This window comes from Neofelis nebulosa, chromosome 11 (assembly GCF_028018385.1).
Source record: "Neofelis nebulosa isolate mNeoNeb1 chromosome 11, mNeoNeb1.pri, whole genome shotgun sequence".
Taxonomy (NCBI): Eukaryota; Metazoa; Chordata; class Mammalia; order Carnivora; family Felidae; genus Neofelis; species Neofelis nebulosa.
In genome coordinates this window covers 79,324,480-79,343,461 of record NC_080792.1, presented here as the reverse complement: position 1 = coordinate 79,343,461, position 18,982 = coordinate 79,324,480, and the positions used below count along the sequence as shown (strand labels likewise).

The window sequence follows — 18,982 nt, the reverse complement described above, 5'->3', positions numbered from 1 at the left end:
AACGCAAAGCCGGGGCCACTGGGTCTTTCCACCCGAGTCCTTGCCTTATTCTCCAAAGATCATCAAAGAGGCCTTGCTCCAACTGGGGCAGCAGCAGAGCGATGGCTGTCTCGGCGTACATGGAAATGACCCGCTGGCCTGCACGCAGGGCAGTGTCACGCACAAACTCATTCTCATCAGCAAGAGCCTGTGCAGACAGAGGGTGGGTCAGCCAGGGCTGCTTCCCCCAAGGCACCAGACCCAAAGGAAATGGGACTCCCGGAAGAGCAGGATGAGGATTCTTGCCTCCTAGTCCCAGCTGGTAGGGAGCCTAGACTCCAAAGAGAGCACATGCACCCTGCCCCCCTCAGTAATGGTACCCTCAGCACGGTCCCTGGTGCCTACTTTGAGGATACATGGGATGATGGGCCCCACATAAGGAGTGAACTTGTCCCCAAAGGTGATGGGCAGGTAGTTGAACATCATGATATAGCCATCTCGGACATGGGGTGCAATGTCCACTTTGCTGGCTGTAGCCACGATTTCTGGCATCAGCTTTTCCAACTTCTCCACCCCCAAGCCAGCCATGACCTCGGCCAACCCTGTAACAAAAGGACAGAATGAACTCGCTGGATCGGAAGGACCCTAGACAGCATTCCTGGTCTGGCCCCTGGGCCTGCCCTGGCCTCACCTTGTGCAGCACCTGAGCGATCCACAGAGCTCTGCTCATAGGTCAGCGTCTCCATAAGCCATGGCAGCAAGTCCTCAAAGCACGACTCCCCCATGCCCTTCACCATGGCCCCAAGAGCCTTTGCAGACACTGTCCGCACCTGCCAGGTAACCAAGAACCAGGACGGTAGAGTTGCAGCAGCTCAAAACCAGGTGCCCACACAGGAGCAGGCAGGGGCCCCTACGGTCTGCTTCCCTTTACCAGACAAATGCAAAAGCAGCTTATAGAGAATTCCCAGGAATGAATTTTCTGAGGAGTGGGCTAAAAGAACAAGCTCCTGCCCGCCTCTCCTCCCAGACTCACCTCAGGTACAGGGTCCAAAAGAGAGGCTTTCAGGCCAGGCGTCACGCTTGGCAGGTAAGGAGCTAAGTCCTGCAACAACACAAGAGGTGACTTGGGTGGAGGCCTGGCTCCTGCTTCCTCTGGGCCCCGTTCCGGTGTGGCCACTGACCTCACCATTCTGCTGACAAGGAGAGCGCAGCAGGGCTGCTCCCACAGCCAGCAGGGAAGGACAACTGGCAAGGAACCCCACTAACTGGTACCCCAGACAGTCACCCAGGAAACCTGTGAGGGATCTGAGGCCCACCCTCAATGGGTAGAGAGAGCCCCCAACTAGAGTTCAATGCTCTTCCTCCTCCTGACCTTATCTCAGGACCAAGGCTTGTCCAGCCTCTGGAATCTAGGAAATTATTTCTGGCACTTTCCCTTCAGAACAGTGTTATCATCTTCCCGTTCTTCACCTTAAAAGGTTTATGTCTCTTGGTATAGCATTCAGCTTTAGGGAACAGTTTTAAATATAGAAAAAGCCTTATGTTCGCTGTAGCATCATTTAAAATAGCAGAAAACCTTGGACAGTATAGGACCGACAACAGGATTATATAAGTTATGGTATATAAATGTATCAGAATATTAAAGAACTATTTAAAAACCAGTTTTGTGAATAACTCATTGTAACTTAAAAATCAGCTTATGTTTAGGAATATAATTTTTTTTGACGTAATAAAAAACATTAGCAGTAACCATTTCCATGTTGGAGAACCACAGATACAATTTTTTGTTTCACCAATTTTCCCATTTCCCAAATTCTCTAGGACTAACATGCCTTGTCCACTTTATCTCTTGTGCCCATACCCTCAGCCAGCAAACTATGACTGTGGGAGACAGTGAGCTCACACATGCAGGCCCCTGGGAGCAGGTAAAGTAAACCTCCCAAACTAGGCTAATTTCCTCTAATTTATAGGCTTACAGAAGTAAAAGCTTGTGATGAGAACTGCAAGCAGAGCAGTGGCCACTTTGCCCACATGGGGCCAGGCTGGGCCTTTCTTCCCCCGCAGTCTGTAAAAGAGCCCATGCATGGATGGCCTCATCTGGGGGCTGACCTAATAAGAGCTTAAACCATTGTGCTCTGCAAGATGCCCAGAGAGTCAGGTCACAATCTCACACTCCGTGAGTTTGAGCCCCGCGTCGGGCTCTGTGCTGACAGCTCAGAGCCTGGAGCCTGTTTCAGATTCTGTGTCTCCCCCTCTCTCTGCCCCTCCCCTGCTCATGCTCTGTCTCTGTCTCAAAAATAAATAAAAACATTAAGATTAAAAAAAAAAAAATTGCCCAGAGAGCCTAGATTCCTACCCTCCACCCCAAAATTGTGCATTTCGTCCCCTAAACATAAACAGGGACAAAAGCCCAGACAGCCCTTCTGTGTCTACTGCGGGCAAGGACTCTGTGCCCTAAACCAGCATCTACTGGTCTATCCAGCACCAGCACCAGCACCAGCGCCAGCTGGGCTGCTACCTTCTGGTCCGTCAGGGAGTACATGTTGCCGATAATCTGGGCTGCCATCTTCCGCGTGTCTGTGGAACGGTCCTGGAAGGCTCTCTGGACAATGGGCATGATGAGGGCCAAGGATGGGGCATCGATGAAGTGAACAAACTTGGTATCCAGCAGGGTCTGCAAGCACTTCTGGGTCTTTCTGGAGGGGTCCGTCAGGGCATCCAGCAGGACAGGGGCAATGGCTGCATGTCCAAACAAGAGAGAAGCTGGTCTACACGAGTCTCAGGAGCGGCAAAACTGCCGAGTCCCCAGAACTATATGGGATCAGAAGAGAAAGGAGTCCGGGGCCACCCCTCACTGGAACCCCACGAGTCACCAGCTGTGGAAGCCAGCCTGTTTACAAAGAGCAATCTCTGCTCCGCCAGGAAGAAAGTAGCAGCTGTCACCCCTTTGCACTGAGCAGCTTGATCTAGCAGGACAACTAGAGTCTGCTTTCAGTGGGAGCTGAGCTGCAGCCACAGTGCTCAGCCTCCACGGGAGCGCAGCTCGGGCACCACAGTGCCTGATCGTGGAAGAGGCAGCCCAGAGTGGTTTTGCGAAGAAACTGTTTTGAGATGCCAAATGCCCCAAGTCAGTGGTGGCAATGAAACACACAATGCTCAGAGGAGTTACACCCAGATAAAACAAGCTCTTCATGTGAGCACCATCAGCCTGGCAAAAGAAATGCCAAGAGAAATACCTGGCTTATCTTTTCCAAAGTCTGGGGAATTCATCCACTGTGAAGACCCATGCTGGCCAACAATTGAAAAAAAAAACAAAAACTAACAACCCGATTAAAAAATAGGCAAAAGATTTTAAGAGTTCTCCAAAGGAGATATGCAAATGGCCAAGAAGCCCACGAAAAAGTTTAACATCATTAGTCATTAGGGAAATGTAAATCGAAACCACGATTAGATGCCACTTCACATGCACTAGGGTGGCTATGACCAAAAAAGACAGACAATAACAGCGTAGGCAATGAGAACTCTCACACACTGCTGCCGGGAATGTCAAGTGATCCAGCCACTTTGGAAAACACTCTAGCAGTTCCTGAGAAAAGCAGACAGTTACCATATCATGACCCAGCAATTTCCATTCCTAGGTACCTAAGAGACCTGAACATGTCTAAAAACACCATGTACGCAAATGTTTATAGCAGCATTATTTCAAACAGCCAATAAGCAGAAACAACCCAAACGTCCATCAAAAGATGACTTAATAAACAAAATGTGGTCTATCCACAAGATGGATTATTGGGCCATTAAGAAAGCATTGATGCATGCTACAACATGGATGAACCTTAAAAACATTATGCTAAGCTCAAGACGCTAGACACAAAGGGACAAACGCATATGATCCCACTATACGAAGTGTCTGCAACAGGTAAATGCAAAGAAACAGAAAGCCTATTAGTGGCTATCAGGGCCCAGAGGCAGAAAGGGAATGAAGAGTGAATGCTAACAGGTAGGAGATTTCTTTTTGGGGTGAGGAAAATGTCCTGGAAATAGACAGTGGTGATGCTCGTGTAATTTTGTGAATATACCAAAAACAACACCGAATTATATACATTTTTAAAAAGTGATTTTTAATATTGTGCAAATCATATCTTAATTTAAACACACACACACACACCATGCTGGATTCTCAAAATGAATTCCCTTCCTTTGATAGAGATCAAGACTGTTTCCGAGCCTTAGGAACCTCCAAGGCTGTTGAACATTGTAAAAGACAACAAAACCCAAGTATACCTATTCATCCCTTAAAAAACAAAACCACACAGAAAACATCATCTTCTGAATAAACAAAAGTCTGGTAACGCCTGGCTTAACTACATTGAACAATTACCTATGTTCCACACTAAAGCTTAAAAATTCACCTCGCTCAGCGAGGTGGCTGCTGGGTTTTGTTTCTAGAAATCAACCTCTTGCCATCACTCAATCAAGAACCACACGACAGGGGCGCCTGGATGGCTCAGTCGGTTGAGCATCTCTTGATTTCGGCTCAGGTCATGATCCCAGAGTCATGGCATTGGGCTGAGTGTGGAGCCTGCTTGGGATTCTCTCCCTCTGCCCCTCTCCCCCGCAAGCATGCATTCTCTCTCTGAAGTAAATATATTTTTAAAAAAGAACCACACTACAGAGCACAATTAAGGGGAATAACCCTTCCCTAATCTTCCCCTCTATCACACATCTTCTGCAATGAAACAGAATAGAAAGTTCCCAAAGAATGTATGATACTGATGTGGCCCAGAACACGTCATTTAATTCTGTTGACTTCAGGGCTCAGCTTAATGCACAGGATCTCTCAGAGTCAAGCGCTTCTGAGCCAATGACTCGGTTTCTCCATTTATGCAGTCAACGATGACAGCTCCAGACCAGTGGCAAAACTACTTCCAAACTACTTCCCACTAATTGTTCTAGAAAAAGGGCTTCCCAGAATTTAGAGGTTATTTCAATGTGAGCATATCTGTCCTCAGAGGGCAAAGATCTTTGCTGAATGCCTGTTCCCTGCAGTGTCCGGGGATGGAAGGAGGAGCCAGGAAGAAGCATACCCAGGATCTCCGGGTTCCTGATGACGGAGCCGATCTGCCTGAGCGCCTGCTGTCCAGCCTTCTGCACTTTGACATGGGAGTCAGTGAGCACCTCCGTAAGCTTGGGCACGATGTTGGGCAGGCAGGATGACAGCTGCTTGGGAGCACAGTACGCCATTGCCCCAAGCAGCTCCACCGACCCTGCAGATGGCAGACACAGGCCCAGCATGGAATCACTGAGCACAGGCCAGGGAGCCACTTGTGCCAGCTGCCTGAGCAAGGGACAACCGGCCTGCCCCTCTGCAGACTGTGGCAGACTGCAGACTGTGGCCCCTCAGGCAGTCCCCAGGGGGAGGGGCAAGGAAGTTGGGGGGCGATGTGACTCCAGCAGAGCGAGCACAATGCTCCTGAGTCCTACTGAGCCACAGGATTCTGGGTGTCATGCAAGGCGGTATAGGGAAAAGAGAAGAGACCAGGATGGGGGAAAACCTGGCTGAGTCCTGGTGGTGGTCTAAGGCCGATTCACCGAATCTCTCTGGCCTAGTTTCTTTATTCACATGTGAAGAAACTCATTTAGATCTGTGATTTTTCAAACTGCAGGGCAAAGCCTGAAGGACTGAGGGGAAGGCCAAAAGAGAGGCCAAGTAGGAAGGCCCCAGATCTTGACCCTGCCCAAACCAGAACAGCTCTGCTTGTATCTGCTTTGCATATCTGGATGCCAGATAAGATTCTATTTTTAAAAAGGAACTTAAGGGGGAAAAAACTTTAAAGTCACAGAAAGTAGCCACAGACTAATTTTAAGGCTCTGGGATTTCCTCACTGAGGGCAATGGTTCCCGCCAGGGGCCTGTTCTTTGCGTGAAAGCGGACAAATTATTGAAGGACTGAGACGCATGATGACTCAGAGGATCTTGGCCTTGCCTGTGGGCTGGGGAGCACACATGCACAGGACAAGACCCCCTAGATGGCTTCCTGGATCCCTGCAAGGGCAGTCTTCAGAAAAGGAAGTTGGACAGAGACATAGAAGGAAGCAGCTTACCAGCTTTGGTCCTCCAGGATTCCTCCTCCAGGGCAGCCAGTAAGGAGGGGAGCACCAGCTTTACCCCGTGAGCACTCAGGTTGCTCATCACAGCCTTGGCACAATCATCTGCAGCCTCAAGGGAGAAGAAAAGGCAATCAGGGGCCTCCTTGCCCAAGCAAGGGTCAAGGCCTGACAGCAGACTGAATGTTCCCCCTGGCGACCAACACTTAATCGGGGTCTCCTGTGTCAGACCCTGTGCCTGGGCCTATAGTCACAGCTGAGAAGGAGTTTCTCACCTCACAGAGCTTCAGCACTTTACTGGGAATCAGAAGAGACCAGTGCCCAAGGTATAGGTGGAGAGGTTCTGGAAGCGGGCCCTTCCACCACCTCTGACCCGTGGCTGAAACTCACAGCCAGCGCCAGGCTGGCTGCCAGTGGGTCTCATATGCAGCCTCAGGACTTACCTCACGCACGTACTGGTTCCCATCCCCGAAGCACAGCAGCAGATGGGGCAGCACATGAACCACGTATGGCTCGAAGAGCTTCCCCAGCATGGTGCAGAGCATCTCGAAGGCAAAGAGGGCTCCTGGGGGAAAGGGTGGGACAGCTGGGAACAGACTGTGCTCTGAAGGCAGCCACAAGATAACCTCCCTGCCACTTCCTCACCATTTGGACACAATCAAGGCAGCTGTAGGACTAAAGCGGCTGCCCTGTGAGGGAGCAGCACCCTCTGCCTCCCCCAGAACAGGGATATGGCTGAGCAGAAAGAGGGAGAGAACAAGGGAGTGTCTGTCACTTCTTGGCACTAATGCCAGTAAGGCCAATTCTCTCGTGGCTGATGGTCTCTGAGTAAGAAATAAAGTCTAGGCCACATCAGCAAGGACCAGATGGAACGGGTTACACAATCTGCCTCCTCAACAGCGCACACACAAACACCAACTCTTCAGTGAGGAAGGAAAAGCCCGATAGATTCCTTCCTGTGGCAGCTGTGGGAACCAACTTCCCATATTAGGCAGCCCCAAGCTCAGAGGCACTCACCCTCTCGCCGGCGGAAGTTCTTCTTATCCTGGATGGCATCGGTCAGCGCAGCCATCATTTCCTGCTGTTTGAGTGACAGGATACCCAGGCCCTTCACCAGCCCTGCCAGCCCATAGGCGGCCCCTTTGCGCTCTGCGTACTTGTCTGACTCCAGCAGCTGCTGCATCAGCCTCTGGATCATCCCTCCTGCGTCCTCTTTGATGGCTGGCACGAGAGGCGGCAAGCAGCTGGCCACAGATTCCTGCACCTACAGGAGGGGCCCACCTAGTCAGCGCCACAGCCCAACTACGGCCGGTTCCTGGGAGTTGCCACAGTCCTACACAGCATCTCACCACATGATGTCCCCAAAGCCCACCTCAGCCACTGTCTGTCAGACAACACAGGGCATCAGACAAGCAAACAGTGTTATACGCCCATGGATGATGCGGGCTCCCTCAGGGTGCACAATACATCTGTTAGGCCTGGGCAGGTGAGAGAAACTCCAGGAAGACTAAACCCACTTGCAAAGAATGGTCCAGGGAGAAGTGCATTACGGTGTTCCTTAAAAATGGCCCAAGTTTTCTAACTTGTCAAAGGCACTGGAAATTCAGCTGGGCCTCACAGGGCCAGGCCCAGATTAACTGGTACCAAAAGACAGGATCGATTCTGTCTTCTAGCCATAGCTCAATATGCTGTGCTGTCAGAGGCTCGGGCAGGTGAGCGTCTGAATTTCTTTTACCACAATTTTGCAAAGCTACATTTGACGAGAACATTCTGAGTGCTCCAAAATGTAAGTCACTTGGGGGTAGGGAGGGGAACATGTATTTTCAGAAAAGAAAACAACAATCCTCACACTATGGCTTGGGAGACTACATAAAAAGGCCCCTGAAATGTGTAAGGAACACACAGAAGGTCAGGGAAAGCTCAGCATAAGGAGTGCTGGGTTTACACTAAGTGCAAAAAATGACTGTTAGTAAATGAGTAGGGAAAAAAATGAAAACACCTAGTATGAAGCCTACTGGAACAAAGTAACTCCCTCTCTAAGGGTGTTCTTGACCATAAACCAGGCTGTCCCGAGACAGAGGATGACTCCTCACTGAGAACTGGCCCTTCTGGACCCTGATGCCCAACTCGCCGCTAGCCCACACAGGCACATCTATCTACAGTCAGTCCCAGCTCCCCAGCTGGTTTGTGGGCCCCAAGCCAGGAGGCAGGTACCTGCTGGGAGGGGGTAGAGAGGGCAGCGATGAGTTTGGCAACAATGGGCTTCACTTTGGGGTCGCTCTTGTCCAGGTGCTTGGCCAGAGAGCCCATGAGGACCACCACACTCTGCCGCACGGCATCGTAGCTGGCATCATTGGGCGCATTCTTCAGGAACTCCTCGAACACGGGCAGCAGTGAGTTGACGTTCTCCTGGAAAGCCGAGCCCACCCAGAGCCTCACATTAACCCTACAGGCTGCACCTGGGGATGATGGTCTCTGCCCCAAGGACCAAGACCGAGTCTGGCTCTGGGACCGGCATCCTGACAAGCCAGTCAGCAATGCCAGCAGGTTTCCCAGTTTTCTGGCAGGAATGCAGCGGACTTACAAGAATTTAACTACCTTACAGGGTCTTTTGGGCTCAAAAAAAGAAAAATGAAATCTTGCATGGGGCCAGTGGCCCACCAGGCCTCCTGACACTCAGCCTCCCTGTGTCACCACTGCTTAGCTCTGCCTCCTGCCCTGCCTGCTCCTCACCCCCTCAGCTGGCTGAGATCTTTTACCTTCCCGTGGGTGTTGAGGGTCGCAAGGGCTGCATCCAACATGCACTTCCGGACATCTGGGTTTCGGTCGTTGAGAGCATCAGGGACAAAAAACTGAAAGAGGGGCTTCACCTGAGAGCTATCCAAACACTGGGAGAGCTTGTTTAGGGCCAAAGCCAAGCCACACCTAAGAAATAAGGGGGTAGCGTGTCAGGCGGCGAGGGCCAGCCAGGAGCCTCCTCTGTGGTAGAATCTTCCCCGACCTGCCACAAGAAAAGGGAGCTTACAGCAGCTCCCTCTGGGGTGCAGAGCACAGCATGGAGCCCACTGCCCAGTGCTTACCACCAGTCTAGACAATCGTCTCAACAACCCATTTGTCAAATGGAGACCTCCTGCCATCTGCCCAGAGTTTACTTCCCTCCAGGGCGACCCTGGGCACGAACAAGCTCTGCCTCTGTTTCCCCACCTGTGAGTACAATGCCCACCCTACCTCCAGGACAGGCTGCAAGAGGGGAGAGAGGTAAGAGAATCAGAGGTAAAGGCACTTGGAAGTGAACATAGTATCCTTTTCAGCTATAGAGCAGTGAGAAGGTCCCCAGGGACCTCTGAGGAAACAGAGGCTTGGAGGAAAGGAGAAACATCCCAAAGTCACTCGGCTAGCCCAGGAGGAGCCAGGACTTGAACTGAGGTCTGACTCAGAGGGAGGTCTTGCCCTTTCCTTCCACTGTCCCGTTATTCCACATTGCCTCCTCTTGGCACCCAACTCACCCAACCTGAGATATCTCAGAAAGCTTTGAGTGGAACAAGATGGCAACGGCCATTATACCTGGCTTCCCACTGATCTGGAGGAGATTCAGAGATAACCCGTCCCAAAGCATCCAGCACTGGGGGCGGCCGCTGCAAAAGACAGGCTGATAAATGTACTGCTGTGCGCTCTCCAGTCAAGCCGGGCAGGCCAGCCGTCAGCTGTGAGGTGGGAGATCAGTCACAGCCACCCTGGGTCACAGTGAGCTCCAAGACTCCTATCTGGAGCAGGTCGGAGGCCGAGCAGAGTCCAACCCACTCTCACACAGCCCAGCCCGCAGCAGGGTGCACAGGCCACTCACATAGAGCTTCTCCTGGTAAATCTCCATGAGCCTGCCCATAACCTCTGCCGCCTGCCGCTGGTACCGTGCCACAGCCTGGGAGAGGGCTTCAGCCCCGGCCTGCCTCACAGCTGCCTCGTGATAGATGACATCATCTATCAGCAAGGAGCAGAGGTCCGGCTGCAGATCTAGGCCCATCGTTGACCAGAGCCTGTAGCAGACCAAACAAAGGCGGGGGCTAGTGAGACAAGGGTTTGCAACATCCACTCTGCCAAACACGACCACCCAGCCCTTCTCTTGCTGTTGGCTGAGCTCTCTAGGTCCAGTTATTTCATAAGGGAAGAGAGGACAGAGCAGGAAAAAAAAACCAAAACAATCTTCCAGTGGCTCTCACCTCTCAGCCAGCTTCTGGATCTCTTCCTCCTTGTCAAACTTGACCACCCAGAGCCTCCGCAGAAGGTTCAGGCCATTCTTCTCGTCGGTATCAGGCGCTGGCAATACCATGTGGAGTTCCATCAGTCCCTGAGAGGGGGTGGGATGGGACAGGTGAGGCCCAACCTTTGACCAGAGCCTCTGAGCTGCCTCTTTACCTCCCTCTAAGGCTGTACTATCCAAGACGTAGCCACCAGCCACACATGGGTCTTCAAAGTTAAATCAATTAAAATTAACTCTAAGTTCCTCAAACAGCTTTCCCTTTGTGAAATGACGGGCATGTGGGGATAGAATCTTTTTTACCATAAAATTTTAAAACTCTCAGTGTGCAAGACAAACCTCAGAAAAAAAGACATTCCCTTTGTTTTCTTTGAGAAAAATTTTCCACATGGCTATTGTCTTCCACATCTTGCCAAGAACCAGTGAAAACTCAGTCACAGATCAATAGCAAGAGGCAGCAGACTGGCATCAGGAAGCCCTGTCTCATACTCCAAGGGGAACCTTTAGTCTGCGTTCCAAAAGCACCAAGAAAAGCCCAAGTACAAGGTGATGAGTTGAAAAAACAGGGGCACCTGGGTGGCTCAAGTCAGTTAGACATCCAACTCTTGATTTCGGCTTGGGTCATGATCTCACAGTTTGGTTCATGGGTTCCAGCTCCATGTCAGGCTTCAGGCTGGCAGTGCAGAACCTGCTTGGGATTCTCTGTCTCTCTGCCCCTCCCCTGCGTGTACGTGCATGTGCACACTCTCTCGCTCCCTCTCTCAAAAGTAAATAAAAAACTTAAAAAAAAAAAAAGGGAAAAAGAAAAAACAAACTAATCCACTGAGTTTTATCTGTCTATAAAAGTACCAAGATCCACATTCCGTTTTAAAAATCTGGTCAAGTCTTCCAACGTAAAGAAAAAATGGCCAGTGACACATTGACAGCTGCTTTGTTGCTCCCCTTCCTACAATGACCCTGACCCACCCAATGACCTCTTTTCTTTGCCTCCAGGACACCCTGGTGCAGATGTGAGGCATTTCCCATCATTTGAAAGAATGTCCCTCATGCAACTCAAATACTTGCACTGAGAGACAAGGAATACCCCAGCAACCCCAGAAGGGAGTGGGCACGCACCCGGAGCGCGGTGTCCCGCACACTGGCACAAGGAGACTGTAAGGCACAGAGCAGCACATCCACTTCCTCCTGCTCTGCAAAGGCACAGCCATCCTCGCCACTGCTGCTGGCACACAGGGTAGTCAGGGTGTCTGAAGCCAGAACCTAAGGAAAACATTGATGCGCTGGGCTCAGTCCAGCAAATTACTTACTTCTATGGGAGCAGGCAGGAGGCCAGGTGATGGGCTGAAGGGCCCACAGAGGGATATGAACCGAGGACACCCACCCCAAAGCCCTCGTGGGTCCAAGCCCCCTGCTCTAGGCCAGGCTAATGGCACAGCCCATCCAGAATATTCAGGCTGGCCATAACTAGTTGAGAATATTCAGGCTGGCACTTTAAAATAGCCTTTTAGCTTGAGTCCAAAAGTGAGGAATAACAAAGAGAACCAGGATTCAACCCCAAGCACTGGGAACTGAGCTCAGAGTCACAAAATGAGTTGCAGCAATAGCCAACTGAAAACCATATCACCTGCAGGCGGGGAGAGCCTGTCCCGATCACCCAAGTCAGAAGGCGCAACATGGCCACACGAGGCAGCAGCTCCGGGCCATTCTAGGAGAGAAACGTAGGAAAGTCAGGGTAAGGCTCTGGGGAAGGTCTGCAACCACACCTAGGAACACAAATGGCAGGCAGCATCCTCTCACCCTCAGGGGAACATTCTGGGTCATACGGCCAACTCCACTGTAGAAACACTGTCAGCTTTACCACTAACTCCATGGGAGCCAACCCCAGTCGGCCACCATCCTCAGGGACTCAAAACAAGTACATTCTGAAACATACTTTAAATTCACAGTACATGAAGTACAGATGGCCCACAAACACAGGGATATTTCACTTTACAAGTAGTAAAGAAATGCAGGATGAAATGGGATACTATTCTTTTACCCACCGTTGGCAAGGTGAATTACCACCTGAAGTTGTGTTAGGTACAGAGACAGAACTCTTGGTGAGGGTCTAGCTCAGAGCACACCACATAATCTGGCAACTCCATGCCCAAGAATGTGTCCTATGGAAATGCTTATGTGGCTGCACAAGGGTCATACATATACAAGGCGGCATACTGCAGTGCTGCTCAAAATATGGAAAATATCTATCAACAGGAAGAGTTCATTGAAACATTGGCGCACCTGCAGCACAGAACCCTACACAGCCTGTAAAGCCGCTGGCATTAAAGAAGACTGGAGCATATGGTCATATGAAAGCAGGACAATCAATTTTTGCCTGTGTGGTGCAGTATGTATATATATATATATGTATATATGTGTGTGTGTGTGTATATATATATATACACACATATATATATATATTTTTTTTTTGGCTTCTATGTTCTTGGATTTTTTTTTTTTTTTTTTTTTTTTTTTGCGTTCTTGGAATTTTTAAACACATACATACATTACTTTGGCACATTTTCAGAACATATGTTAAAAAGGAAACCCTTCAGTGAATGAGGTCTAATCTCAAAATCACAAGGAAGTCAAAGGCAGCGTGATCAAAATTATCTTCTGAGTTAGAAAAAAAAACTAACAAAACAGGGGTGCCTAGGTGGCTCTGTCGATTAAGCATCTGACTCTTGATTTCGGCTTGGATCATGATCTTGCAGTTTGTGGGTTTGAGCCCTGCATCGGGCTCTCTGCTGATGGCATGGAGCCTGCATGGGATTCCTTCTCTCTTCCTCTACCTCTGCTGCTTGCCTGCTCGCACGTTCTCAAAGTAAATAAACATTACAAAAAAAAAAAAAAAAAAACACACACACAATAAATTAATAAAAAATCCTTCAACTTCTCCAAGTCAGAAACTCTCAAGAGACCCGTAAGCTTCTTTGAGGCTGTCAGTGCTGCACTAAAGAGAACATTTGGGTTCTCCTCACCAATGGCTGCTGTGGTAGATATATGCACACACTCTACTACCCCACCAGAACCCGTGATAGGCCAGCCAAGTGTGGAGAGCCCCTGCCTCCCTGACCCGCCTCAAGCCAAGGGTAGAGCTGAGCTCCCCTGCCAACCTCATCCACGCGCCCTGGGGGATTGTTAGGTGAGGCCCTCAGTTGGGCATGGACGGTGAGGATCTGAAGAATCTGGGCCATGCGCTCTTCCTCCTCCTCGCTGTGGTGGGGCATCTCAGTCAGCACCATCTTTAGAAACGGGAAGACCAAGGAGAAGGCTGGCGCAGACAGGGGCGCAGCATCTGTGAGAGTAAGCAACAGACACACTCTTGCAGGCATCTGCCAAGCTGCCGCCTCAGTTTCCATTCTCCAGGTGAGCAGGCGGAGGGGTGAAGGAGGCTGGAGGCTCCTTCTGATGCCCAGAAGCACAGGATATGATGACAGGGATGAAAGCTGGTAGCCTGGTTCTGCAGCCCATCATGCTCCTACCCCAAACACTGCCCAGTTCCAGGATGAGAAAGGTAAAACACACAGGTAGATTCCAGTGACAAGAAGTAGGTTCCCAAGGCGGGGAGGGGTCACAGTAGCTCACAGAATACCAGGACTCAGAAATTCTCCATCTGGTCCAACCCCCCATTTTTCAGAGGAGGAAATGAAGGCCAAGAAGGAAAGTGACTCGCCCAAGGCCACAGCTGCAGGAAGCCCTGGGGGACATTGAGGCTCACGAACTTGCTGCATCGGCATATACCACCTCGTGCCCGCTGCCCTTACCTGCCCTGTTCCTCACCTGGCTCACCCTTGCCCACCCTGCTGGTGATGGTGTGGCTATGCAGCAGGGTCACCGCCCTCTTCACGGCCACCGACAGCTCTTCCTGGCACCATGACTTATCCAGGGCACACTCTGGCTTCAGCAGGCGTAAAGTCACATGGCTCACCAAAGTGCCTATGTCCAACAGAAGGGACCCAAAGGGAATGACCGATACAAAGACACAGAATCCGGCCTGGGCACAAACCAGGGCCCCCAGGTAGAGGCACGTTATCCCTTAATCCTAGTTCTGCGGTGCCAAACCTAATTTCTCATTTCATGTTAGCACTGGGCGGGGGGGAGGGGGCATGTAGGCCAGCAGGAGCTGTCCTTCCAACACTAAGAAGTTAAAAGTGTGAGCCCAGAGTTGTTCAGAAAGGGTAAAGCTCTACCCATTTGGAGCTCCCACCTTCCATGTAATAAGCCCAGCCAGCCATTAACAGTTTTGGCAGGCTCCATAAGCACCAACTAACTTTTCCACTCAGAACCGTTCCCAGATTCTAGCCTCACACCCGTAGGAATATACCCTTTAAGCTAGAAAGTCTGCTTAAGGCCATTAACCCACGAGAGTGAGGCCACCATAACACCCAGCCACTACCTGGTCTTTGTATCACCATAGCTAACAAAAAGCTAAGGGTCACAGAGACCTCTCATCACGGACACGTGGCTGCTCAGGAGCTCTGAGCTGCACTGACCAGCCACGTGGCACCAAACCAACCCCATTGCCACTGAATTTCTGACTGATTAGTTTTAAAATTGTTACAGAAAGACCACACTGATTAGTGTTTAGAAGTCTGTACTCAGAGTGAAGGGACCAACAGACATAAAACAGGAGGGAGGACAGAGGAGGGAGCTCCATGTCGATCCCAAGGATATACAGCTTGGGGTTCCAAGGCTGCTTCCCTATGGAAACAGAAGTCGGTAGCCTAGACCACCATGTGCCTCCCCACAGGCGCTCAGGGGCATCTCCCACCCCCTCCCGAGCTGCCGTGGGTCCCACCCACAGCCAGCAAACAAGAACTAACCCAAAGCCTTGAGCCTAGGGGGCATGACGCAGGCAGCCAAGGACAGGAAAGGGTTCTTGATCCTCGGAGCAGCCAGGGGAGATTTCAGCAAGGGCAGGAAAGAGTCGACCAAAACAGGGATATACTGGGTCAGGCCAGATGGGTTCTTGGCGAGGATGGTGTCCAGCAGGCCCAGCACTGCCTCCAGCTCACCGTCCAGCTGCAAGCAGAGTTGGCCGAGGAGGCAGGTCAGCAGGGCCTGCTCCGGACAGCAAGGGGCAGGTCTAGCCTATGGTAGCAGCAGCCACTCACCTCCTGCAGCCGCCTCCGGACCTGTGCCTCCTTGTCCAGCTGGGCCTGCAGCATCTCCTTCTGCTTACTGGTCAGCTGCACCTCCTCTTTTATACCTTTCTTCTTCTTTATCTCCTAAAGGCAACGAGCAAACCAATTCCGTCTCCAGGCAACAGACCTCCCTCCCTACCACAGAGTAGGGAGTGAGATCTGTCCCACAATCAGCACCATGCCAGCCCAAAGTCTGTGACTTGGGCCCCCAAACCTGCCACGTGGCCTCCCCCACCTCCCACAAAGTCCACAGCCACCTGGTTTCCAAAGGATGGAGACAGCAGTAGAGAAGTAATTTCTTATTGCATTCTCTATTGACAAAGGCAAGAAGAGCCTTTAATATGTTAGAAAAATGAAAACTCCCTCAGTGAGCCGGGAAGGGTATCCTACCCATGCAGCTTCAGATTCTAAACCTTAGCCTCCCTCCCACAGATGCTCTCCCCTAGTATAAGTTGGAGCCTAAAAAAGGCCAAGAAATCACTCATTCATTCAACAAGCATTTATTGAGCACCTCCATTGCGCCAGGCACTGCTCTAGATGCTGGGGATACTGCGGGGAAGAAGGCCAAGTCTCTGCCCTCACGGAGCTCACAATCTAGTGGGCGAAGACAAGCAATGAACATGAACAGGGTGACTTGACAGCGGGATGAAGGTTATAAATGAAGAAATGAAATATGCTGCACAGTAAGCGGGAAGAGGGGTGGGGTCTACTCTGGACTGGGTGGGCAGGGTGGTTGCCTGAGAGGGGGACAAGGGAGACAAGGTGTGGTAAAGGGCCCAGTCTGGTAAAGGGACCTGCTCTGCTGTCAGAATCGGCTCGGTTAACAAGCCAAATACACAATTCCCCAAAAGCTACATAGGGCCAGGCCCTATGCATTCTCTCAGGAGGAAAGACGGGTCCCAGCCTCTAGGAGGTGGGGTAACAGGCATGGAATCAAGTCACACCATTTGGTGGGAGGAAGGTAGGAAGTGGCCCTCAGCAGAGAGAGAAATTTGCCTTCCTTGAGTTGAGGGGTAGAAAAAGCTAAAGAAAGCGTTAAGTAAAAAGGGTGGTAGGGGGACCCCGGACTGGTGGAGGGGTCAGAAGAGTGTGCCATGGGCATCAGGATGACCCCAAGGAACGGTATACACAAAGCAGGGAAAGTCACCAGCCTGAGGCCACAAAGCTCAGCAGCCACCTCACGTGTAATGCTTCCATGTACTCACCTCCTTGAGCTCCAGCTCAATGATCTGCTCCTTAAAGGAATAAGCTTTGTTCTCTCGCTTCATGTTGGCCTTCTTTATGCTGTCCTGCTGGGCACTGAAACATCAAAGCAGGTGATCAGCCAGCTTCAACACAGCCACCAGGTCCTCCAGCCTCCCACCAGTAGTGAAACCCCAGCTAGCTTTGAAGTTGTATGCACCAGGAAAGTACCAGAGACTTGAAATGCTCTTGTATCCCAAGCCTAAGCATGTGCCTGGAACAGAGCAGTACTTGTCCAACGAATGGAAAAGTGGTTTAATTGATTCCTTGCAACAACCCTGTAACGGAGGCCTCTCTCTCTTATAGGTAAGAAAACTAAGGCTTGGGGCAACTGAGCCCATGAGTGGGGGCTCACCTCTGGATGATAGACTTGTCATACAGCTCGCCGGCAGGAGTCTGCATAATGGCAAACTCCTCCCGTGTCACTTGGCGCAATGCAGGGTTCTGCACAGAGGCAGTGATGGTGCTGATGAGCTGTGGAAGGACCCGGTCCGGGGACAGGACGGAGAGGGAGCCCATGGCATTCATGGAAGACTGTCAAACACAGACAGGGTCAGGATGCACCAAGACCGGCACTGGACAGGGGTCCTGCCGTGCCTAAACACCCTGGCTACCAGCTCTTCTTCTTCTTGCCACTGCCTGCTCTTTCTGAGCATTGCCCGCCCCCCGGCGTAAACAGTAGGAGTGTGTGCCTGCCTTCCCAGGAAGCATTTCCCGCTTGGTCTGGTACCAGCACCCTGACTGGGTGACACACTTCTCTACTCTCAATCTCTGTGGTGCAAGTGAAGCTGCCCCCACCTTTTCCAGAGGTGGGCATATGACACAGCCCAAAAGGACAGGCTCAGAAACAAGCACAGGCCCCAAATCAGGTCAACAAGGGCAGTGAGACCCCATGCCAGTTTAAATGATTGGAAAACACAAGCTTTTCTCACTTGGGCTGATAGGGACAAGCTATAAGCCTGGAAGTGTGTCAGCTGCCCTGCTACCAGGGAGGAAGAGACTGTTGGGGAATGAAGCCCCCATCATGGAGAGCAGAGATGAGACACAGATGGAAGAGACAGAGAGATGGCAGAGAGTAAGAGAGACACCACCTACAGTGTCCTGAAGATAACATCTGAGTCCCCTTAGCCAGCATCGTGCAGAGCCAGTCATATCCTGTGACTCAGCAGTGAGAAGAGGCAGGAAGCTCCCTCTTGTGCTTAAACCATGTTTGCATTTTCTGTCACTTGCAACCCAAGGGTCCAAGGCCACGTTTCATCACACCTGCACCTCTTTCGTTGAATCCTCCCTCTGACACTCTGACGTGAGGCCAGAACTAGTCCATATGCCAATCACCTGGTTCAGGGGACTCTGCATGGTGATCCTAGGGATGATCTGATCCAAGTGCCTGGTAACGAAGGCTTCGAGGTCAATCTTCATCCTGGCAAGGAGCGCTGGCCAGAGTCCAGACTGCACTGCCACTGAAGGGAAGGGGGAGCAATTTGAGGCCTTCTGCCCAGCCTACCCTCATCCTGCCCAGTGGAGTCCCTGCCCCTCCCACACTCGCCCCAGGCACAGACCTAAGGATGGGTGATGAGAGATGATCAGCATCTCCTGGGCCAGCTGTTCAGTGTTGGTAATGTCACCCTCTAGTCCTGGCACCCCAGAGATGACACAAAGAGCCTCCTGCAGGACCCTCGGAGGTACATAGGCCTTGCCTGCCTCAGTCACCTCCCCAGCATCAGTCACCAGAGCCTCTAAAGGTAGCACCTGCAAGGAAACAATTCATCAGCCCCCACTACTCAGCACCCTGTGCAGGCCTGGCACACAAGAGACAAAGATGCCAGGGGCACGGCTGCCTTTCACACATAGTGTTCTCTGGGGTTCCTGCTGGAGTAGAGATATGCCCAGCTCCCTGCATGGGACTTGCAGGCTGTGAGATGTGCCTGGAAGGAGGAAGCACAACTGACTCTGCACCTAAAAAGCCCATGGGGAAAAAGGTGGCTACAGAAATTGGTCCAGGAGACCCAGCCAGAGAGACCACAAGTCTGTCACTGGCCCACATCCCTCAAGCAGGATTAGGGAGGGAGGGACACGGAGTACAAAGAGCACTGAAAAGGGACCTGGTCTTTGGGGTCTACTCTCACTTCTGTCACCCAGTGGTGGGGGACGCTGGGCAAGTCATTTCAGCTGCTGGAACCCTGGACAATTCATATAAAATAAAGATATTTAGC

General features: G+C 51.3%; 1 protein-coding gene across 1 annotated transcript in view; it reads right to left on the bottom strand.

The window, feature by feature from the left end:
- The window catches only part of GCN1 (GCN1 activator of EIF2AK4), a 57,079-nt gene that overhangs the window by 15,499 nt on the left and 22,598 nt on the right, over positions 1-18,982 (bottom strand). The window contains exons 19-42 of the mRNA XM_058691118.1: positions 18,329-18,518; positions 18,105-18,229; positions 17,125-17,303; positions 16,733-16,826; positions 15,498-15,611; positions 15,207-15,405; positions 14,164-14,319; positions 13,497-13,678; positions 11,966-12,046; positions 11,458-11,601; positions 10,304-10,431; positions 9,931-10,120; positions 9,651-9,721; positions 8,846-9,011; positions 8,301-8,495; positions 7,104-7,350; positions 6,530-6,651; positions 6,084-6,198; positions 5,067-5,246; positions 2,498-2,718; positions 1,013-1,081; positions 671-809; positions 385-581; positions 45-187 (exon numbers count right to left, since the gene is read on the bottom strand). Coding sequence (XP_058547101.1) covers positions 45-187; positions 385-581; positions 671-809; positions 1,013-1,081; positions 2,498-2,718; positions 5,067-5,246; positions 6,084-6,198; positions 6,530-6,651; positions 7,104-7,350; positions 8,301-8,495; positions 8,846-9,011; positions 9,651-9,721; positions 9,931-10,120; positions 10,304-10,431; positions 11,458-11,601; positions 11,966-12,046; positions 13,497-13,678; positions 14,164-14,319; positions 15,207-15,405; positions 15,498-15,611; positions 16,733-16,826; positions 17,125-17,303; positions 18,105-18,229; positions 18,329-18,518 — 3,647 coding nt within the window. The remainder of the gene's footprint in view (positions 1-44; positions 188-384; positions 582-670; positions 810-1,012; positions 1,082-2,497; positions 2,719-5,066; positions 5,247-6,083; positions 6,199-6,529; positions 6,652-7,103; positions 7,351-8,300; positions 8,496-8,845; positions 9,012-9,650; positions 9,722-9,930; positions 10,121-10,303; positions 10,432-11,457; positions 11,602-11,965; positions 12,047-13,496; positions 13,679-14,163; positions 14,320-15,206; positions 15,406-15,497; positions 15,612-16,732; positions 16,827-17,124; positions 17,304-18,104; positions 18,230-18,328; positions 18,519-18,982) is intronic.